Source organism: Papaver somniferum, chromosome 9 (assembly GCF_003573695.1).
Source record: "Papaver somniferum cultivar HN1 chromosome 9, ASM357369v1, whole genome shotgun sequence".
Lineage (NCBI taxonomy): Eukaryota > Viridiplantae > Streptophyta > Magnoliopsida > Ranunculales > Papaveraceae > Papaver > Papaver somniferum.
The window spans coordinates 9251792-9272047 of record NC_039366.1 but is presented as its reverse complement, the minus strand read 5'-3'; the positions used below and the strand labels follow the sequence as shown (position 1 = coordinate 9272047).

Here is a 20256-nt window from a genome sequence, read left to right as displayed (position 1 = left end):
AGTGTATAAGTCCAAAAACGGGAGTCTAAAGTATGCATACTTGTGTGTGTACAAAAAGGTTGTAGGAGACTGGGTAAGTATGCGTACCCGTACGCATACTGGCGGAAGTTCACGTCCGTGAATTTCTCCCGAGTTTGAAAACTAAGTACGCATACTTAAGTGGTTACGTTCTAAAATCAGTTGTACATGAACCTAAAACATTTATCAATAAGGAATGTAATCTTTGCAAACCGTGGCTATAATGTTCATATATTGATTCGAGTGAATCAAACTGATTTTTCTTCAATTGTGTTCTTGTATAAATCCATGAAAATATAACAATTGAACAACTCTTTAACTAGTTTCATTTGGGTCATTTGAACTAGTTATGGTTAAGATAAATAAGGTTGATATGAGAGTAATCATATGCCTAACCTCGGTTCACTATTTGTGAACCAACATGGTGTACACGTTTGGGTACGGTTACATAAACCTAAATGAGGGTACATTTTATTTGTGTGTAACAAGCTAAGTTTGATCTAACGGTTGAAAGATATTCGCTTGGTTGAATCAGATGTTTCATCTAACGGTGAATATTGAATGCTTTGTTACCAAGGTAACTTGGATTGCAAACCCTGATTTGAAAACTATATAAAGGAGAACTCTGGCAACTGGGAAACCTAATCCCCACAACTCCTGTGTGCTACTAGTTGCACAACTAGAGTTGATTCTCCTTTAACCTTAAGTTTCTTCTCGAGACCCTGTAGGTTAACGACTTGAAGACTTCATTGGGATTGTGAAGCCAAACCCAATTATTCTCTTTGTAGTTGCGAGATCCGATCTTGTTGTTCCTATCGTGATTGAGTGCAGTTATAAAATTGGATTGATATTTATATCTCCGATAAACAAGATAGAAAATTAATCGCAAAATAATTTATATCTCCTATCGTGATCTTGTTGTTCCTATCGTGATTGAGTGCAATTATAAAATTGGATTGATATTTATATCTCCGATAAACAAGATAGAAAATTAATCGCAAACACTTTCGTCTCATCGTTTGTGATTCCACAATAACTTGTTTCGCTAGTCGATTGAGTTTATTGTGAGGTGATTGATAATACTAGGCTTTATCAAAACACGGAACAAAAACTCTTGGGTATTTCTGTGGGAGACAGATTTATTCAATCTTATAGACTTTTCTGTGTGAGACAGATTTGTTTATCAAGTCTTCGACTTTGGGTCGTAGCAACTCTTAGTTGTGGGTGGGATCAGCTAAGGGAATCAAGTGCGTAGTATCCCGCTGGGATCAGACACGTAAGGAGCACAACTGTACCTTGAATCAGTGTGAGATTGATTAGGGTTCAACTACAGTCCAGTCCAAAGTTAATTGGTAGTAGGCTAGCGTCTATAGTGGTTTAATACAGTGTGGTGTTCAATCTGGACTAGGTCTCGGGGTTTTTCTGCATTTGCGGTTTCCTCGTTAACAAAATTCTGGTGTCTGTGTTATTTCTTTTTCGCATTATATTTTGTTATAGAACTGAAATATCACAGGTTGTGCATTAAGATCAATCAATTAGAATATCCAACCTTTGTTTGTTGATTTATATTGATTGACACTTGAAAATTGGTCTTTGGTACCGTTCAAGTAATTCCTCTTATATTCAATCGGGCTCGCAGATTTCTATTTGCTGATTACTGATTGAATTAAGAGTTAAAGATATTAAAATCTTTGATATACTTTATTCTAGATTGAGTCTGACTGTCTAGTTGATTCTCTAGAAAGTATATTGGAGTAAGCCCTTTCAGATTGCCAAACGAATTGTTGGGTGTGGTTGTTAGACCCCCGAATTTTCAGTACTTGTATGCTAACTGTTGCAAGTTACTCAAAGTCCGGGAACCATAGTATGCATACCCATATGTGTACTAGTTGGTTAATTGAAAGTCCGGGAACTTAGTATGCATACCCTTATGCATACCGGCGTAAAGTTCGAATCCGGGAATTCAACTGAGTTTGGAGGTATGCGTACCCATTTGCATACTTGACTGGGTTAAGTTCTAAAATCGGTTTGTTCATGAACCAATACATTTATATATTAAGGAATGAAATCTTTTGCAAACCGTGACTATAATGTTCATGAATTGATTCAAGTGAATCAAAATCGATTTTGCTTCAATTGTGTCTTGTATACTTCTATGAGAATACAAACAATTGAACAACTCCATAACTAGTTTCATGTGAGTCATTTGAACTAGTTGCGATTAAGATGAACAAGGTTTATATGAAAGTGTTCATATGGCTAACTTCGGTTAACTATTGTTGAGCCAACTATGTGCACACGTTTGTGTATGGTTAGTCATACCTAAGTGAAGTCACATTTCATTTGTATATAACAAGATAAGTTCGATCTAACGGTTGAAAGATATTGGCTTGACTCTAATCAGGTTTTCATCTAACGGTGAATATTGAATGCTTTGTTACCAAGGTAACATTGATTGCAAATCCAGATTTGAAGACTATATAAGGGAGAACTCTAGCAACTGGGAAACCTAATCCCCGCACCTCATGTGTGATACTAGTTGCGACTATAGTCCGTTATAGATTAACGACTTGAAGACTTCATTGGGATTTTGAAGCCAGACCCAACTATTTTCTCTAAAGTTACGTGTTCTGATCTTACTTTGTTTTATCGTGTTGAGTATTATCTTCTCTAAGATTTGCTCGAGATTTAATCTCCGATAGGTAAGATAAAAAGTAGTCACAAACATCTTTGTCTCATCGTTTGTGATTCCAAAATCTTGTTTCGCTTCCATACGATTAAGATTATTGTGAGGTGATTGATATTACTAGGATGTTCTTCGGAAATATAAGTCTGGTGTATCAATTGGTTCATGTTCACCTTGATTTATCAAAAGACGGAACAAAAACTCGTAGGTATTTCTGTGGGAGACAGATTTATCTATTCAATAGACTTTTCTGTGTGAGATAGATTTGTTTATCAAGTCTTCGACTTTGGGTCGCATCAACTCTTAGTTGTGGGTGAGATCAGCTAAGGGAATTAAGTGCGTAGAATCCGACGTGGTTCAAGAGGCGTAAGGAACTCGACTGTACCTTAATCAGTGTGAGATTGGTTAGGGCTCAACTACATTCCAGTCTGAAGTTAATTGGTAGTAGGATAGAGTCTGTAACGGCTTAATATAGTATGGTGTACAAATCTGGGCTAGGTCCCGGAGTTTTCCGCATTTGCGGTTTCCTCATTAACAAAATTTCTGGTGTCTGTGTTATTTCTTTTCCGAATTATATTTTTGTATAATTGAAATATCACAGGTTGTGCGTAGTTCAATCAATTATATATTCCAACCTTTGGTTATTGATATAAATTGATTGACACTTGGATATTGGTCTTTGATACCATCCAAGTTATTTCTCATATTAATTCGACTCACATATTTCTATCTGTTCGATTGCAGATTGATTTGAGAAATTGAGATACAACTCTTGGATGTATTTTCCTTGATTGAGTCTGACTGTCTAGTTGATCCTCTTGGAAATATATTGGAGTTAGTCCATACAGATTTCCTAAACGAAATATTGGGTGTGGTTGTTAGAACCTCGGTTTTTCACATAGCTGCTAGATTTGTTTTATGTTCTTGTAATCTAGCAAGAGAAAAAGCATCAGCTAAAGTTTGTGGGTAAAACATGGAAACAGATCCACCTATTTCATCTTTCAAATCACTGAGAAAACTTACAAAAAATATAAAATTCATCCAAGGATGGATTCATTTTCAACATTAATACTTTTAATGATTCAAATGCTTCGTAATAATCATCAACACTGGAACCCTAGACTAGTTTATTAAATCTACCAACAAAATTCTCTTCAACGGGGTTTTCAAATAAAGCACATTGATGTTGAGACAAATCATGCCATGTAATTCTATGTCTATTAACATGGAAATCTAAAAAACATTTTTCAGCCTTACCCTCAAGATAGATTGCTGCAATATCCATTTTCATGTGTTCTTCAATGTCATTCAGTTGAAAACATCTCTAGCTTTTCTGAATCCAACTGCTAGGATTATCACCATCGAACCTTGGAAAGTCGATTTTGGGTATTTGATGGATGATAACAGAAACCCTGTGGTGGGTTAAGAACAAAACTCTCTTCTCCCTCATGCTCAACATGAGAACCACTTGCTTGGTCCTCTGTGTGTGGGGTATGCTGAGATTGATCCAATTTCTTCATGAGTAAATCGAACTTAACAGCTAGGTCTGTTGATATTGCAAAAACATCAACTTGTAACTTAGTGATTGTTGTTGTGTTGCTATCAAACTTATCTTGAATATCTTTGAGAGTCATGGTTGAAGAGAAAAAAATTTAACGGATTTTGAACGGCTCTGATGCCAATTATTGTATCGCTACAACAGTCATACAAATAGAAGAATAGAAAATGGTGATAACACCTCCTAAATCCAATGATTCAGACAAAAAAATAGAGAAAAAGACTCTTCTTACATCTTTTAAGGCGAATGATTGAACCCTAATCTAACATATCTGGTTGATAGACGCGTGTTGACATCCTAATGGTCACCCTCAAATTAAACTAAAAACCTACCTGAACTACAAAAGCACTCACACAAGACTCTATTGGCAGACTCTGGGGTGGCCCGTAACTGAGGGATATAATAGTCATGAGAGCATACTTGAACAAACAATAATTTAGGTACTGGTATAAAAGGGGATCAAGGATTGATAGGGCTCTTGGTAATGCTGAATGAAATTCTAGTTTTCGAGCTTCAAAATTACATCACTTTAACTAAAGGGCAATTTTGTGTTTCCTCACCTCCCAAGATTGCTAATTAGCGTTTTCTCTCCAAATAGATTAAAACTAGTGTTTCCTCCCATCGTTAGTTTTTCCATCCATTGTCTGGTTAGCTGAGTCAGCACCTGTGCGCTTGTGGCAAAAACAAATACCTTTCCAATAAACTGCCCAAAATACCCTCACACCTAAAAACAATGCTCAACCATGTGGACCGCTCACGATCCAGAAGTTCGATATCAATAGTCTTCTTCTTCGTTTCCTATCTAATCCAAATCTTCATCATCTCCCGCGATTCGACTGTCGGCAACAGAACAAATTTTACAATCAACATGAAATTGACGATGATGACAACCGTGTTTCAGAATCCTCAATTTGTTTCCTACTTTTACACACCAAAATTTATCGAGCTAAAAAAGTTTCTCAAATTTGTTGAGGTATAGTTTTCGATTTCATCATGACCTTGATCCAATTGCATGAACACCGAATTACCCAGAATTTCATATAAACCAAGCCTAAATCAACAAAAATTAAAACAATTGCAAACCCAATCAACCGTGGCGAACCAAAATTTTGATATCAGAAATCAAATTCAGATGATGAAAAAAAGTTTGGTGATACCTGGGATCGAGATGTTCTAGTAGAATGTGATTAACATTTATATGAGCTCTCATCCATGGGAGAACCAGGATTTTCTTCGATCTGCTTCTGGTACCGACGAATTTCAAACATGGGAAGCAACACCAAAAGATATGGCAAAAGAGAAACCGTTGAATAAATTGAAGCAATTCGATGTTATCATCGGCAACCATAACAGTGATCATCGGTGTAACTTGCTAGCGTTATTAGCATCAGACTGCTAGATTACAAACCCAAAAGTAGATTATTATTATCCTTCACAATTTGGTGTTTGATTGTTGATTGATGGTGAAATTGATGAATGTGTAAGATTCCTAGTTTGTTAGACATCAATGGGTTGTGTATGAATTTGATTTTGTAGGGAAGGACATTTAATAAAGAAGTTGAAGAACTCATAAAAAAAAGCTCTCTCCATCACTACCTCTGAACTGCATATCACTTGTTCGAGAGAAGACCTAAGTGAACGGTACTCTAGTTATATTCTGAAATAGGGTTGACACACATATTTCGCAAAAATCTAAGAGGGTATTTTGGGTAGATTTTAAATAATAATATTAAATTTGCCACATTGCACATGTGCTGACTCAGCTAACCGAGTTATGGATGGAAAAACTAACGATGGGAAGAAACACTAATTTTAATCTATTTGAGGAGGAAACGCTAATTAGCGATTTTGGAAGGGGAAGAAACTCAAAATAGCCCTTAACTAAATGAGTAGTCATCACTACCCAATTATTATTACAACCAACCAAAACTCCATATATTTGTTTCTAATTCGGATCTGACTCGGCTGATTCAAAAATATGCGAGTCAGTTGTTTGGTTCCATGAGTCAGGCTATTTTGTTCCCTGACTCAACCAGATCAAAGTCAAGGATTAGACTAAAGTCTGATAACGAGTCAGCTCTGACTCAGATGTCAGACACTGAGTCAGTTCGAGTGACTCAGATACAAGATCGGACGAGTAAATCACAATTCACACAGCCTATACCAACACTCAACTCACGTGCCTGCCCATAGTACTTGTCAATTAAGTATTTTCTTTTCCTTTTTTCTTTCACACTCTCTGAAATTCCTTTTCCATCTTCTCAAGCTCTCCAAATTTCAAAGAAGAAGAAAAGAAAATTTCGTTTCTACAAGTAAAAATTTCAACCAACAACATAACAGAGATTATCCGCATGTAAGCATCTCCTACTGTTTCCTCTTCTTCTTGTTCATACTCACAGATCCTGCAATTCTGATAGATTTTTCAGTTTTTTTGGGGTTTTTGTGGTAAAACTTCGATTAGTTATGGTATATATTGAGTTTTAGTATTTGGATCTGATGAAAATTAGTGAATAAATCTGATCTAAGGGTTTAGAACTGTGCGAATTGGACTGAATTTAGGTTTTCTAATTCTGGATCTGATTATAAAACGGAAAATTGCGATTATCATCGGGGATTTTAATTTGCATGATTAGTATAGGAAGACTTTTTATGGAAGAAATGTGTGTTGATTTTGATATGTATACGATCTGTTCTGGATGTTGAATTTGAGTTTCTTTTGTATCTAATTGTGCAGGATAATGTAAATAAGGTTAAAAATGTCTTCACCACAGGATCCTTTTTACATTGTTAAGGAAGAAATTCAAGATTCTGTAAGTGCTTCTACTTTTGTTACTCTTATGGTGAAGTTTTCTTTGAATTTGCGTTGCTTTTTAATTTCATCGATGTTGTTGGAATTCATTCGCATGGGATACTTAGCAGTGAGATTGTTTTAAGATAGTGTGACAATTACTGGTTTACATGAATTGTTTGTTTTTCTCCCTTTTCACGTGGTTGTGATCATTGTTAGTAACCTTTCATGTGAAATGTACAACAATGTAACAACTGATGTTAAGCTATGTAGTAAAAGTGCATAAGATTTGCTTAAATTGAGTATATCTGTATGTGCTTAACATCACATACTGTAGAAGTTAGCCGAGAATTGCAGATTGTAGAAGTTAGCCGAGAATTGCAGATTATGTATAGGAATATTTGTGCTTCTAAACTGTGAATATAGTAATAATTAGAATACTGGCACAATATCTACTGGGTAGTAGACTACTAGTGCTGGCATGGTATATCAGATTCGTTCAGTAAAAGATGAGATCAGTAAGTAAGAACGCTGGCATTGTATCATATTTTTTCTGATGGAAATGATGGAATACGTTTGCTACTGTTATTGTTGATGTTGGTTGGCTGTGTTCGATTCTTGTTGTTTTGTTTTGTTTGCTTGAAGGCAAAGTTCATGATTGCTCCACTGACGTTACAGTGACTTGTAATTGTGGTGTAACAACTTGGGTATATTAATATACCCTTTGGCATCATGGAGATTAGCTGACAATTTTTTCTGTAAAGTTTGAATTGTAACCAAAATATGTACATGGAACCTGCTGTATAGGAGTCCTTGGATGTAGTATATCATATTCATAGGAGTGCTGGCATTTTATGGTATCCTTTATGATGACAAAGCTAGAAGAAATTTGTTGGTGATATCTTGCATATGTTATATTATATATTTTAGATTATTTGAAGTTTTCTTCATGATTGTTCCAGTGTCCTTCCAGTGACCTGTAACTGAATGTTTTAAGTTTCTTTGGTCAGATTGATAAACTACAATCTACTTTTCACCAATGGGAGACTGTCTCTTCAAACACTGGAGAGCGAGTCCATCTAACGAAAGAGCTACAAACTGGTTGTGAAAGCATTGAGTGGCAGGTATTACAATCAGTTTGACAAATAATTCGTTAGAAGAATATTTGCTAATATGTAACTAATTTCGTTTCTGTAGAAGAATTCAAAAAGGCACTCGTACTTCCTTATAGAGACTTGAACAATTTTACATTGCAATGCATATTTACTCTAATTTTACATTAAAAGGCACTTGTACTCTAATTGCAGTTTAAGTTAAATGTACCTTTGTTCTTTTACCTAACTACGGCTGCTGTAAACTTTAAAATTTCCCACCTATCCCTTCTACACAGAATAGCATATTTCTTGGCACTTCTTGCCCTCTCTGTATCTGCTGAACATTTAATTTCTTGATAGGAAGGTGGATGAATTGGATAAGGCGATTGCTGTGGCATCTAGAGACCCTTCCTGGTATGGCATTGATGAAGTGGAGCTTGAGAAACGTAGAAGATGGACAAGCACTGCTCGCACTCAGGTATGTTGGAAGAATCCATCCGATGGAGACTTTTAATTAAACACTCCAGGTCCTACAATCATTATTTCAATTTTTGTACCTAAACCTAAGCAAATGAGTGAAGGTTTTCAGATATTCTGAGTTATTTGCATTCTGTAAACTTATTCGTGGGTTTCTTTTTAAAAAAGTCTCCCGAGTTAAATGAAGAAAACTGTTGAACAAACTTAAAGAAAGCTGCCTGGTATGCGGCTTTTTGGGTCGTTTTCTTTCGAACAATTTCTTCCTACAAGTTGATTTAAAAAAAAAAAATTGTTACTTTTTTATGTACTCATTTAGGTGGGTGTCATGAAGAAAGCTGTCGAAGCTGGAAAAGCTAGAAGTGCGAACGGTATGCGCCAGGAGCTAATGAGGGTCCCTAATGATCCTTACCAGGCAGGCAAATCCAGATCATATGCAACACAAGATAATGATGATTTCATATCATCCGAGTCAGATAGACAGATGCTCCTCATAAAGTAATCTCCTCTCTTTTATTCCCCAGTGGTCCAACGAATACCAGGATACAGATTTGATTCTTACCGATTGCTTTTTTGCCAACTGACTTTTCTAGGCAACAAGATGATGAACTGGATGAGTTAAGTGCAAGTGTGCAAAGAATTGGAGGTGTGGGGCTTACTATACACGAAGAACTTACAGGACAGGTAGAATTTCTGATTGTTATTCCTTTTGTAAGGTTGAAGTATTGTCTTGTTTGTTGGAATTTGAAGATACTACGTTACTGAAGTCCCACAGTTGCTGTTCAGCATTAGAGATTGTTAGATTTTCTCAACGGAAACTGTCTCTTAGAATTGCCTTCCCCTGCAGTCACAAGTCTTGTTAACTTCTTTGTAATAGCATATGTTATTTAAGTATGTCAGTCCTAGAACGGGCATAGTTTATCAGGTAGAATTATGGCCATTCCTTTTGTAAGGTTGAAATGTTGTCTTCTTTGTTAAAATTCGGAGATACTAGGTTATCGAAGTCACACCCTTGGTCTTGCTGTCTCTTAAGTTAAGTCTTCCCCTGCAGTCGCAAGTCAGAGCCAACTGCTTATAATCTCATACTTCCATTAAGTATGTCAATGCTATTGCTAGCACAGCCCCAGTTTACCAAGTAGCTGCTGCCAAGTTTTCCTGAATTTATACAGGGACCTTTTTTTTATTATACTAAATTTTGAAAATTTTGTTTCAGTTTTCATACATAGTAACTAATAATGTTAATGGTGCAACAGGAGAAAATCATACATGAACTTGGATTAGACATGGAGAGTACTACAAATCGTCTTGATTTTGTTCAGGTATAGCTGCTTCTGAGCATATATATCAGAGTTACCTATAAATATTTTCTTGAGTTTAACCTTTAAGAGGATACATGAAGGGAGATGAGGGACTTCATCCTGTTACAGGATTACCCTCTTTCTTGTATTTAACAAAGTATAACCTACTTGAAAACCATATTTGATATATTTGACATTTCTCCATTCAAACCTTTTCTGGTAAATCCCAATCTAATGGAGCAAAATCAATTCTTATTTGCTGCAGAAAAAAGTGGAGATGGTTATGAAGAAAGCTGGGGCGAAGGGACAGATTTTGATGATTATATTCTTGGTAGTTTTATTCATTGTTCTGTTTGTTCTGGTGTTTTTCACCTAAAGTTCATAGATAAGAGAGAGATAGAGCGAGAGTATTTGGTAGTCGAATCAATACATTATACATAGATGTGTGCATTGCAGACATTGAATTTCTTGAAATAAATCCACTTTGTCATATCCCTCTTCTGCAGAATTATTATACCACTTGAAAAAAGGAACTGTTGGCAAATTCAGGTCAAAACGTACATTTTTGCCTGTGTTGGTCTCTGACAATTGCAATATGTGAAACTACATCACAAGCGGTGATTGCTTCTGCAACATCCCAGTCGGATGTCCAAGCTTTTCCGACAAAAATTGTCGAACCTGGTTTGAGGTATTGGTTTTTGTTCGAACCTGGCTTGACAATTGTAACATGTGAAACTACACCTCAATGGGTGATGGTTCAGCACTCCTGAGTCAGATGACCAAGCTTACCGTTATTTCGGTTATTAGCCTGGCTCCCAAGACATCGGACATATTGCATCCACATTCTAGCAAGTGTGGTGATTCAGATGAGTTAAATCCAGAAAAATCCTCAGGAAAAAAACAAACAAACATACAATAAAGCCTTTTCCCAGTCTTACAAAGAACTGATACAAATTTTCTTTCATTCATTCTATATCTCACTCTCATCAGACTTCCTATAAAATACACACAATGACAATCTCCCTCAACCACAACAATAACATTGTAATAACAATAATCTTTTTTTCTCTTCTCTTGTACATACATTTTTCATCTCAAAGATGAAACCGAGAACCGTTAATGATAAAACAAACGACTCGAAATCCAGACAGTAACGAAGAAAACCCTAGAAATAAGAACCCAACATATCCTAAACTAATTGATATGGTTGATTGCACACAAAATGAGCTATTAACACTACATGTATCCCCATCATTTCTCAATGTTCTTACCATTGTTGTTCCTGCCACATTTGCTGATACCAGCAAATACGCAAACACCTAATGGGCAAAACAAAACACAATCAATCACTCTCCGGAAATTCAACTTCTGGAGAACCAAATTCCCATCAATTCAATTCCTTTCAACTGAGACTCCATCAAATTAGAAAATGCATATACCTGGTCATGACTGAAATCAAACCAAACTTGAATGGTTTCAGGTAAAACAGTAGTTCCTTTCAAAATCTCCCAAATTGAAGCACCCATTTCAGCTAATGAATATACAGCAACAATCCCATTTGCAGCCACAACAACTCTGTGAAAAAATTCAAAACCCCAGTCAAAATTAGTCAATTTTAGTCAAGATGGGGGCAATTCAAGAAAATAAATGAACAAGAGAAATCACTTACCTAAGAGTAGTAAAATCAGCCCAGGTGAGTGAATTAGTAGCCATGAAAATGGTAGAAGCAAGACAAAAACAGAAAGAAACAAAACGGAAAATGAGAATAAGGGTATTGAATCTACGGAGTTTCAGTAAAGAAACAGTAGAATGGAAATGATGGGGTTGATGATGGTGGTGGTGTGGTGGTGTTGAAGTTTCAAGAACCCCATTTCTAAGTGATTCTTGAGGAGATCGCATCATCTTCTATTTCTTGTTGTTGTTTTTTCTTGGAGAAAAGAGAAGTCATGAGAGGAAGGAGTAAAATAAGGCTCTCACTTTCTAAGAAGTGAAAGGTATGGGAGAATTAAAGGACTGATGTTGTTGATGTGATGATGATGGATGGGGTTGGGTTGGGTTTAGGGTTCACGGGGGAGATGATGGCAAGAGATCCATGAGCATGAAGTGGTGAGAAAAGGATATGAAACAAAGAAAAGGAAACAAGTGATGAAAGATGAGTGAGAAAAACTAACTACTACTTTCTTTTCTATTTTCTTCTACTTGTTTCTTTTCTCTTCTATTCCCATTCCTTTTCTCCACTTTTTCTTGTACTTGGTTATACCATCAGTCTTTATCTTTGGGGTTGGTTGGGCTAGTTTGTTAGTTGGTTTTAGACTAGGAGGAAGTGGATCAAAGGTTCTTCTAACTTGGTTGGCCGTCGTGACAGGTGACAATACCAGTAACCTGAGTTCAAAACTCGTCAGCATCATATTCTTTATCGATGAAAAAACATAAATTGTGTTCGTCGTGTTAGGTATCGTTGTATTATCAGTATTCATTGACATTGATATCATACGTTCGTTTGGACGATACTAGTCAATGCCGGTTGAAACTGAGATCAAAATTCTTGAGCACCGTATTCTTTATCGATCAAAAAACAAACAAACAAAAATCGTCGTGTCAGATATCATTGCAGTCAGGTACGAACTCAAAGTCTATCTAGCTAGGTCTAAAATATCAATAGTTGTCAATGCAATCGAAGATCGTGGCAAATTTTTGGAACGAATTGTATAATTATTGGTTAAGTTATGGGATACCACTGGTTGCCTATAAAATACTAGATAAATATACAAATAAAAGATCAAAATCGACACACTTTAATTACAAAATATGATTGGGGAAAGAAATTTATGGTTTAAGGAAGGAAAATGAGAAAGTAAATGGATGAAAATAAACAAGTTTCATATTTTAAACAAAGGACTAAAGCTACATTGATTAACAAAGGTAGGCTGATTACTAATTTTACAAAAAAAATTTAGGAAAAAAGTAGAAACGGGCTATAGCCCGGGTTAATCCTTTGTTAGGCCCGTTCCTGGGTGTGATATCAGTGTCCTTTGATATTGATATCAAAGGTGTGTTTCGACGATATTGGCCCATGCCAATTGATACTGATCAGGGAAACCAGGTTTGCGGATGAATCATGTTTTGAAGTATATTCAAATATTTTGAGGCATACATATTCATTTTCCGATCTAGAGTGGGTTTATAAGGGATGTCCTAGTAATTGATAGATTACTAAATTACCCTTAATTATTTAAAATTACTTCAGTACCCTTCACCTAAATTTAAAACATACCTAAATTAACCAAAATCCAAAATCGTTTTTAAATAAAAAAATCCTTTCCATTCTTAACATAATTTAATCATTAATCAAAAAAAAATTTATTTTATTTTTCGTCGGTGATTAATTGTTGATTCATAAATCTTTGATCATTGATTAAAACCATAAATATAAATGAGTCGTGTTAAGCATTGCGCAAAGAGATTTAGCTTCAGATCCGAATTTTGGAACCCATATATTTGCTCTTTGTTTTTTTTTCCAGAAAAACATTTCGGCTGATAATTAAACATGAAAACGATAGTCGAACTTCACTTTTTTTAAAGAACACACTTAGTTTGGTTGTTCAATTTTTTATTCGAATCAGCTGAACCTAAATTCATAAGTTACAGAGTTGAGTTCCCCTGATAACTTGTCAACCGAACCTATGTTTTTTGAAAATATACCTAGGTTCGACTGACAAGTTATCAGCCGAACCAAGGTATATTTTCAAAAAACATAGGTTCGGCTGACAAGTTATCAGCCGAACTTCACTCTGTAACTGACGAATGTAGGTTCGGCTGACAAGTTATCAGTCGAACTTCACTCTGTAACTGACCAATTTAGGTTTGGCTGATTCGAAAAAAGATTAAACAACCGAACTAAGTGTGTTTTTTAACAAAGTAAAGTTCGGCTATCATTTTCATGTTTAATTATCAGTGGAACTGTTCTTCTGAAACATAAAAGGCAAGAAACAAAAACGAAGAACAAAGATTTGTGTTCCAATATGCGGGTATGAAGTTAAATCTCTTTGTGCTACGCTTCACAAGACTCATTTATACTTGTGGTTTTAATTAATAATCAAATATTTATGAATCAACAATTAATCACCGACGACAAATAACATCAAAACGGTTTGATTAATAATTAAATTAGGTTAGGAATGAAAATAATTCTTAATTTTGAATATGATTTTGGATTTTGGTTAGTTTAGGTGTATGTTTTAAATCTAGGTGAATGGTATTTAAGCAATTTATAGAAATTAAAGGTAACTTAGTAATCTACCCACTGTTAGAACACCCCTTGCAAACCCACTCTAGATAGGAAAATGGTTTTTTATGCCTCAAAATAGATTTCATTTTAAAACGAAAAAATGTCAAAATAAATACTATTTGCGCTTGGGTGCCAGTTAGGCCGAGTGTGCGTATCATGCTCCAAGTTGGCTCCACCCTTGACACTGACCATCGTTGATTGCAAATCTGATGAGTTGAACTGTGATTTTTATGCTTAATTCTGGTTGCATTCGTATCATCTTGCAAATTTAGTTGTTAATTACATTAATGAAGTCCTTGGTAAAAAACTTAGTTAAATTATCGAAATTTTGATGTTCTAAATAAATAAATAAAATATTAAACAATAATATTGGAATGGTACAGACTGATACGATTTCGTGTCAGCCTGAGACGAATTGATACAAAATTGATACTCGAAGGATCATGTTTCAAATGAATTAGGATTGAGGAGTTTTATAAGGCAGATATCTTTCGTGAATTCGTGACCACAAACATCATAGTTGTTAATGGGTGTACCAGATTATTGGGAGTGCACCAAAATTCATATAAGATAAACTAAAAAGTGATTTATCTAATATAAACTTTGGTACCGGTAATTTAGTACTCCCTATTGGTAATGTTGAAAAATATGTATTTACAATTCAAAATTTATATCATAACCCAAATTTTGGATTGTAGAAAAATAATTACTTAATCTTAACATTGGCGACAAATTGAAATCTGGTCGAAAATCTTACAGGAATACCCCTTGGTTAACTTGGTCAGAATCTTAGCGGTTGAACCATGAGGTCAAGGGTTCAAATGTTCAAGTTCGAACTCGAGGCACATTAGTACAACTACCAAGAGTCTGACCAAAATAATTAGTGGGTACTTTTTCTTTTTCTTTTTCTTTTTTTGTAGGGTGGAGGGGTTTGTCACCCAATTTGATCAATCCCTTAAGCATTGGGGTACATCTGATTGCTATGACTTTGGTAAGAAACCACTTCTTTTTTCTGGTGTTAGTTGTGTTTGTTATATTGTCCTGTCATTGCTCTCTTTCCTAGTTTCTTCTTGCTTTCTTTTGTTCCCATTCCTTTCTCCTTTTTTTCATCTACATTATCATACCTCCATGTTTATTTGGCTGCTTAAGTTCTAAATTATAAAGAAAGTCTCTGTTTCACAAGTGGCTAGGCATGAGAAAGAATCTAAGTTCTAATATCTAATCTGCTAGAAGTTTTCACAACTGTCCATTCACTTGATTGGTTAGGCTCTTGGTGGTACAAAGATGTCTTGAGTTCAAACCTTACCGGCATCCGGGAGAGACTCGACTTTTCTTACCACGTGGATAGAAGAATAAACTATACCGGAAAATGGGTCATTTGTCCAAAAAATTTTAAAACATGGTTCAAATGGACGAGTAAAAAATTAGTATGGGTAAAATGGACAAAAAAGAATTAGCAAGGATGAAACTGGATTCATCCTGGCTTAAACTTAAAAAATAGCAAGGATGAAACTTGATGCATCCTCATGTAAATTAAAAATAAGAAAAAGTATTTGAAAATGGGTAGGATGAAACTGGTTACATCCTGACTATTTTTATACTTTTATCCATTTGAACAGTATCTTTTTTATTTTTGTCCATTTAGACAGTATCAAAATGTACAAGTCTTTTTCACCCAGGAATTGTTGATTTTGGTCTTTTTAACCAATTTTGTGAAACTATAAAGACACCCTCCCTGATGCAAGTGGGATTTGAATTCCAGACTTCTCCAGATCATACCCCTTACCAACTCGGAATGATCGGACACTTCAGAGAAGTGTTTTTTCTCCCCAGATGGGGAAAAACAAATACGTACTCCCTTGATGCAAGCCGGACTTGAACTTCAGACTTCTCCTCTCTTATGTACCAATGAGTGGACACTTCAGAGAAGTTTTTCTTTCACCCCGCAAGGGAAGAAACAAATACATTCTTCTTTGATTCAAGTGGGATTTGAACTTCAGATTTGTCAAGCCCCCTTTACCAACTCAGTAAAGTGAAGGTTTGTTTGCATTATAGTAGGGAGTACAAATAAGGCACTCTGCCCGCTACAAATCTCTGCATGATGCTGATAGCACCCATGGTGTTTTTCTTTGCTTGGTTGATTAAACCAATCTGACCGTAATCGCAAAACCGAAGACATCACCGGCAACATATCTGCCTCTATATTCGAGCAATAAACCACTTGCTCTCAGCTAATGGTGATCACTCTGGGACAGCAGAATTCACAAGAAAGTATTGTGTACATCTGCTTAGGACTGCATTCTCTCTTCATGTAGGGTTTCTCTTAATTAGGTTAAGAAGAAGCATCAAACCAAAGTTTATACATAGAAAAAAAAACTCCGAATCAAACTTAACTGAATACACATTTTTTTAGAATGTTTACCACTAAGAGAATTACTGCAAAATAAATAAACAGAAAAGAAAAAGATATAGATATAAGAACTTGAATTGAAGTTCCACAATTACTGAATCGATGATGCATTACGATGACGACCACATGACCCAACAACCAGTCTCTCTTCTTCTTGTAGTTCGCTTATGCAAACGAACGTTGACTTGGAGCAAATTTTGCATTGTCGCTTCCTTGACTGTGAGTTTGAAACTCTCTGACTTGCCATTCAGAAAAATTCTTGGGACTTCCTCACAACTCTGCTCACTTTCTTTTTAAATTCATCCCTCTTGTCTCTCCATTCCTTCTGCAAATTACCCGAACATTAACTACATTAGAAACCAAAGATATGACGCCCATGGCAAAAATAAATATAACCACTAAGATATTTGTATAAAACAACAATGAAACAGGACACTTACAGCGGCTTCAACATTTGCCGGGGATTCATCATTTGGACTTGAAAGCATGGAAATAATACTCAGAACGATGCTCTCAACCTGTAGATTAAACGTGCAAAAACAGAATTAGAGAAGATCCTAAAAGAGTACAGTTTAGAGCATCAAAGGGAAATAAAGTAGAAGACATCTTTTAAAGGAAAGGTAGATAACTATTCCTTCATTGACAAAGAAAGAATATAATATACGATACGGTGTTTCGTTCAAACAAGCTACTGTATATAAAAACAACTTTTCCAAAGATTCCACCTATCTCTGGATGAGCTTAATGGAACAAATCAATAAATTAAAATATATCGTTAATTTTGACTCTACACATATAGATAGAGACAACATATTAAAGTGACCTGCTATGGATGGGTTTCATAAAAAATGTGTAACGAAGAAAACCTCGGACACTCCTAGTATTCAAACTCTCATCTTTAAGATCATTCGAGTATTCTGTAATAGACTGCTGTTGCACCAATTGCACAAGAGGAAATGCCGAGAAAACAATAATTGCATTAGTATTTATACATTATTACATTTGCATAATCATTGGCGCCAACTGACATGTTTAAACAGAAATTTTAAGGCCTAGATTTCAAACCAAACATCCACTCGCAGCTCACAGGTCTCAACTGCTCTTGGTTCAATTGAATTGTGGTAATTGTTCTACAGTACTAGAGGTACTCTACTTCGGCATTGAGCGGAAAACTATTATCACATATGACAGAGACATCCCGAGACTTATCAGTCATCCTGTGACTTCTCAATCCCCCTATATCCTACCGAATAACTCATTCATTCCCCAACCTAAAACACGTGGTTAGCTGATTATAGTTCATATAAAGTATGCTTACTGATAGATTTAGTTGTCCATGGACATAGTATAAGATAGATGACATGTACAAGCTCATAACAAGTACACAAGCCACGTTGATAAGTTTCTAAACCCAATGACTGGTGAACCAAATAATGTAAGAGAAGCAATGCAAAGTGGATAAGTTCAATGCATGAGAACGTTGACAAGATCAAGCGAAGAGCACTAAATCTAAGAGGCGAGAAAATACCGTATGAACAGGTGTCCATCGCTCACTTGCAAGCTCATAGCCATTAGGGTCATCACCAGGAGCATGGAGAATAGATATGCAAACGCGCCCATCAGCATAAACTACACACAACAATAGAGCCAATTAATCGAAACTCTAACTATAAACACAATACATGAGAAAGCAAACAAAAGATAAGCAGCTACTAACCATTAGGATGCCACATGTCCGAAGTAAACCTCACTGTCGGAGGGCTATTTGGATAATTAGGCGGAAAGCTCATAATTGCATTAAAATACCCTCCATCACTGCAATTGACATACCATTCCCAATCAACAACAAAATTAACAAACAAGTCATTACAAGTAAAGCACTTTCGCATACAAACAAAAGCCCCAAGCAGAAAACCAAAATCTTTACCATTTGAAATACAAACAAAAACCCTAGATACAGAAAACATCAAAAAATTCTAGATCAAACGCGCTCGACAACACACATCAAGCTTCAATCAAACACAAGCAATAGAATCAGCAATTGAACCCCAAATCAGCAATATTACACATGAACCAATTAATCTAAATTTTCCATTTTATTTGAATCCTAATCAAACAAAAACACAAAACCCAGAATCCAAAACTCCATACAAAAGTGAAATTCACAATAAAAATTCAATCTTTAATCTATATAAACCATGATAAATAATCCACAAAATAAAACTTACTAGAGAGTATCTGGTGGTCCAATAATTGTTACACTCCATTCAAAAACATTCTTATCATCAACCAGACCAGCTGAGAATCCATCAACAGGATTCCTACTAAGATCTGCAAACACCAAAAACAACAAACAACCCAAATCAAAATCAAAATCAATTTTTTTCCAATTCAAACCCTAGAAAAATCAAAAACATGAACTTTGATCATCAAACCTTTAAGCTGCTTCTGAAGAAGAAGACTTGCTTGTGTTGATTGACCCATCAAAGACTCCTTCACCAAAGATTGATTTTTTATTGGATTTGGATTGATGAAAGAAATCTCTCTCTATACTTGCTGCAGCAATCTCAGAGATTTTTCACAGGCCGGATAAATTGCTAAAATAAGCCGACACTTATATTTATAGGAGGGGTTAAACATATTTTTATTTATTTATGGAATCCTAATTTGTACTTTGTGTTTTTTATTTTATTTTTTTAAGTAAAAATCTTAGGAGGAATATAGAAAAATATATGGCCTTAGATTTACTTTATGAATATGTTTTTTATTTTTTTGCAAATTGAAAATGAAAAAGAGTCCATGATTTTGAGATTGACTGAATTTAGACCACTCTCTACCTTTGATTCTTTAGTTCTCGGGAAAAAGGGTAATTGATACCTTTGGTCTAGCGGTGGCAATGTGGTATGGGTCATTTTACCTTCGGCCTAGTGATAGCATGGGTAATTAACCTTTGGTTTAGTGGACGAATCATATTTTTTATTTATTTTTACTGGTAAAGAATTTTGTGTTGGCGAGTTTTGAAAGAATGCAGATTGTTGGTATTATCATTCAATGATTTTAGTATTGTACTACAGTGGCATCGGCTGGAGGAATGATTTTAAAAATGGCATTACCTGACGTGTTGTAATTCTCGCAGATGTAAATTTTTATAGGAAATCATAGTCTGACGAGTTTGTTTTACAGAAAATTATAATTTAATGGGTTTCTTCTGATATGGTTTTACCGATGAGTTGCCAATTCTTTTGATAAATTTGATCTTACCAAGTAACTGTAACTTTTGAGAACTCGCAAATTTTTACGCATGCAATTCGTAGAATATCGAGTAGGGCTTTAGCTTCGGTTCCGGGACTACCCAAATATATTTTTCTGAGGCTTTCTGAAACAATTCTCGGCTAATAAGTATTTGTGTATGATCTTTTATTTTTATTATTGAACATTGTTTTCCTATATACTCAACTTGAATTTGTTAATTAAACACTGAAATTTTTAGCTAGGAAATGCTCCTTAATAATACCTTTGTATGTAAGAAATTCTTGCAAGAATGCTCAGATTTCGCTACGATGATTATCAAATTACAATCTTTGTGGAACATATATGAATAATATAATAGCATTTCATTCACTATATCTACAATAATAAAGA

General features: G+C 35.3%; 3 protein-coding genes and 1 long non-coding RNA gene across 4 annotated transcripts; 1 reads left to right on the top strand and 3 right to left on the bottom strand.

Moving 5' to 3' along the window:
* Window positions 1-4433: 4433 nt before the first annotated feature.
* Window positions 4434-5879, bottom strand: LOC113309493. The gene is made up of 2 exons (XR_003340625.1): window positions 5420-5879; window positions 4434-5313 (listed from the first exon to the last, which is right to left on the bottom strand). It is a non-coding gene; the product is annotated as an uncharacterized LOC113309493 (long non-coding RNA).
* Window positions 5880-6469: 590 nt separating this feature from the next.
* Window positions 6470-10430, top strand: LOC113308415 (syntaxin-61-like). Its single transcript, XM_026556877.1, has 8 exons — window positions 6470-6615; window positions 6997-7072; window positions 8061-8174; window positions 8509-8622; window positions 8938-9116; window positions 9212-9302; window positions 9872-9937; window positions 10182-10430. Exons 2-8 carry the CDS (start codon window positions 7019-7021, stop codon window positions 10290-10292), a joined length of 729 nt encoding a protein of 242 aa, XP_026412662.1. The 5' UTR covers window positions 6470-6615; window positions 6997-7018; the 3' UTR covers window positions 10293-10430.
* A 378-nt stretch (window positions 10431-10808) lies between these two features.
* Window positions 10809-12141, bottom strand: LOC113313357 (CASP-like protein 4C1). The gene is made up of 3 exons (XM_026562117.1): window positions 11586-12141; window positions 11356-11491; window positions 10809-11235 (listed from the first exon to the last, which is right to left on the bottom strand). The coding sequence occupies exons 1-3, from the start codon at window positions 11816-11818 to the stop codon at window positions 11011-11013; spliced, it is 594 nt and encodes a 197-aa protein (XP_026417902.1). The 5' UTR covers window positions 11819-12141; the 3' UTR covers window positions 10809-11010.
* Window positions 12142-16516: 4375 nt separating this feature from the next.
* LOC113314427 (ubiquitin-conjugating enzyme E2 7) lies at window positions 16517-19221 on the bottom strand. The gene is made up of 6 exons (XM_026563221.1): window positions 19050-19221; window positions 18843-18945; window positions 18332-18429; window positions 18143-18243; window positions 17055-17132; window positions 16517-16939 (listed from the first exon to the last, which is right to left on the bottom strand). The coding sequence occupies exons 1-6, from the start codon at window positions 19096-19098 to the stop codon at window positions 16862-16864; spliced, it is 507 nt and encodes a 168-aa protein (XP_026419006.1). The 5' UTR covers window positions 19099-19221; the 3' UTR covers window positions 16517-16861.
* Between the last annotated feature and the right edge of the window lie 1035 nt (window positions 19222-20256).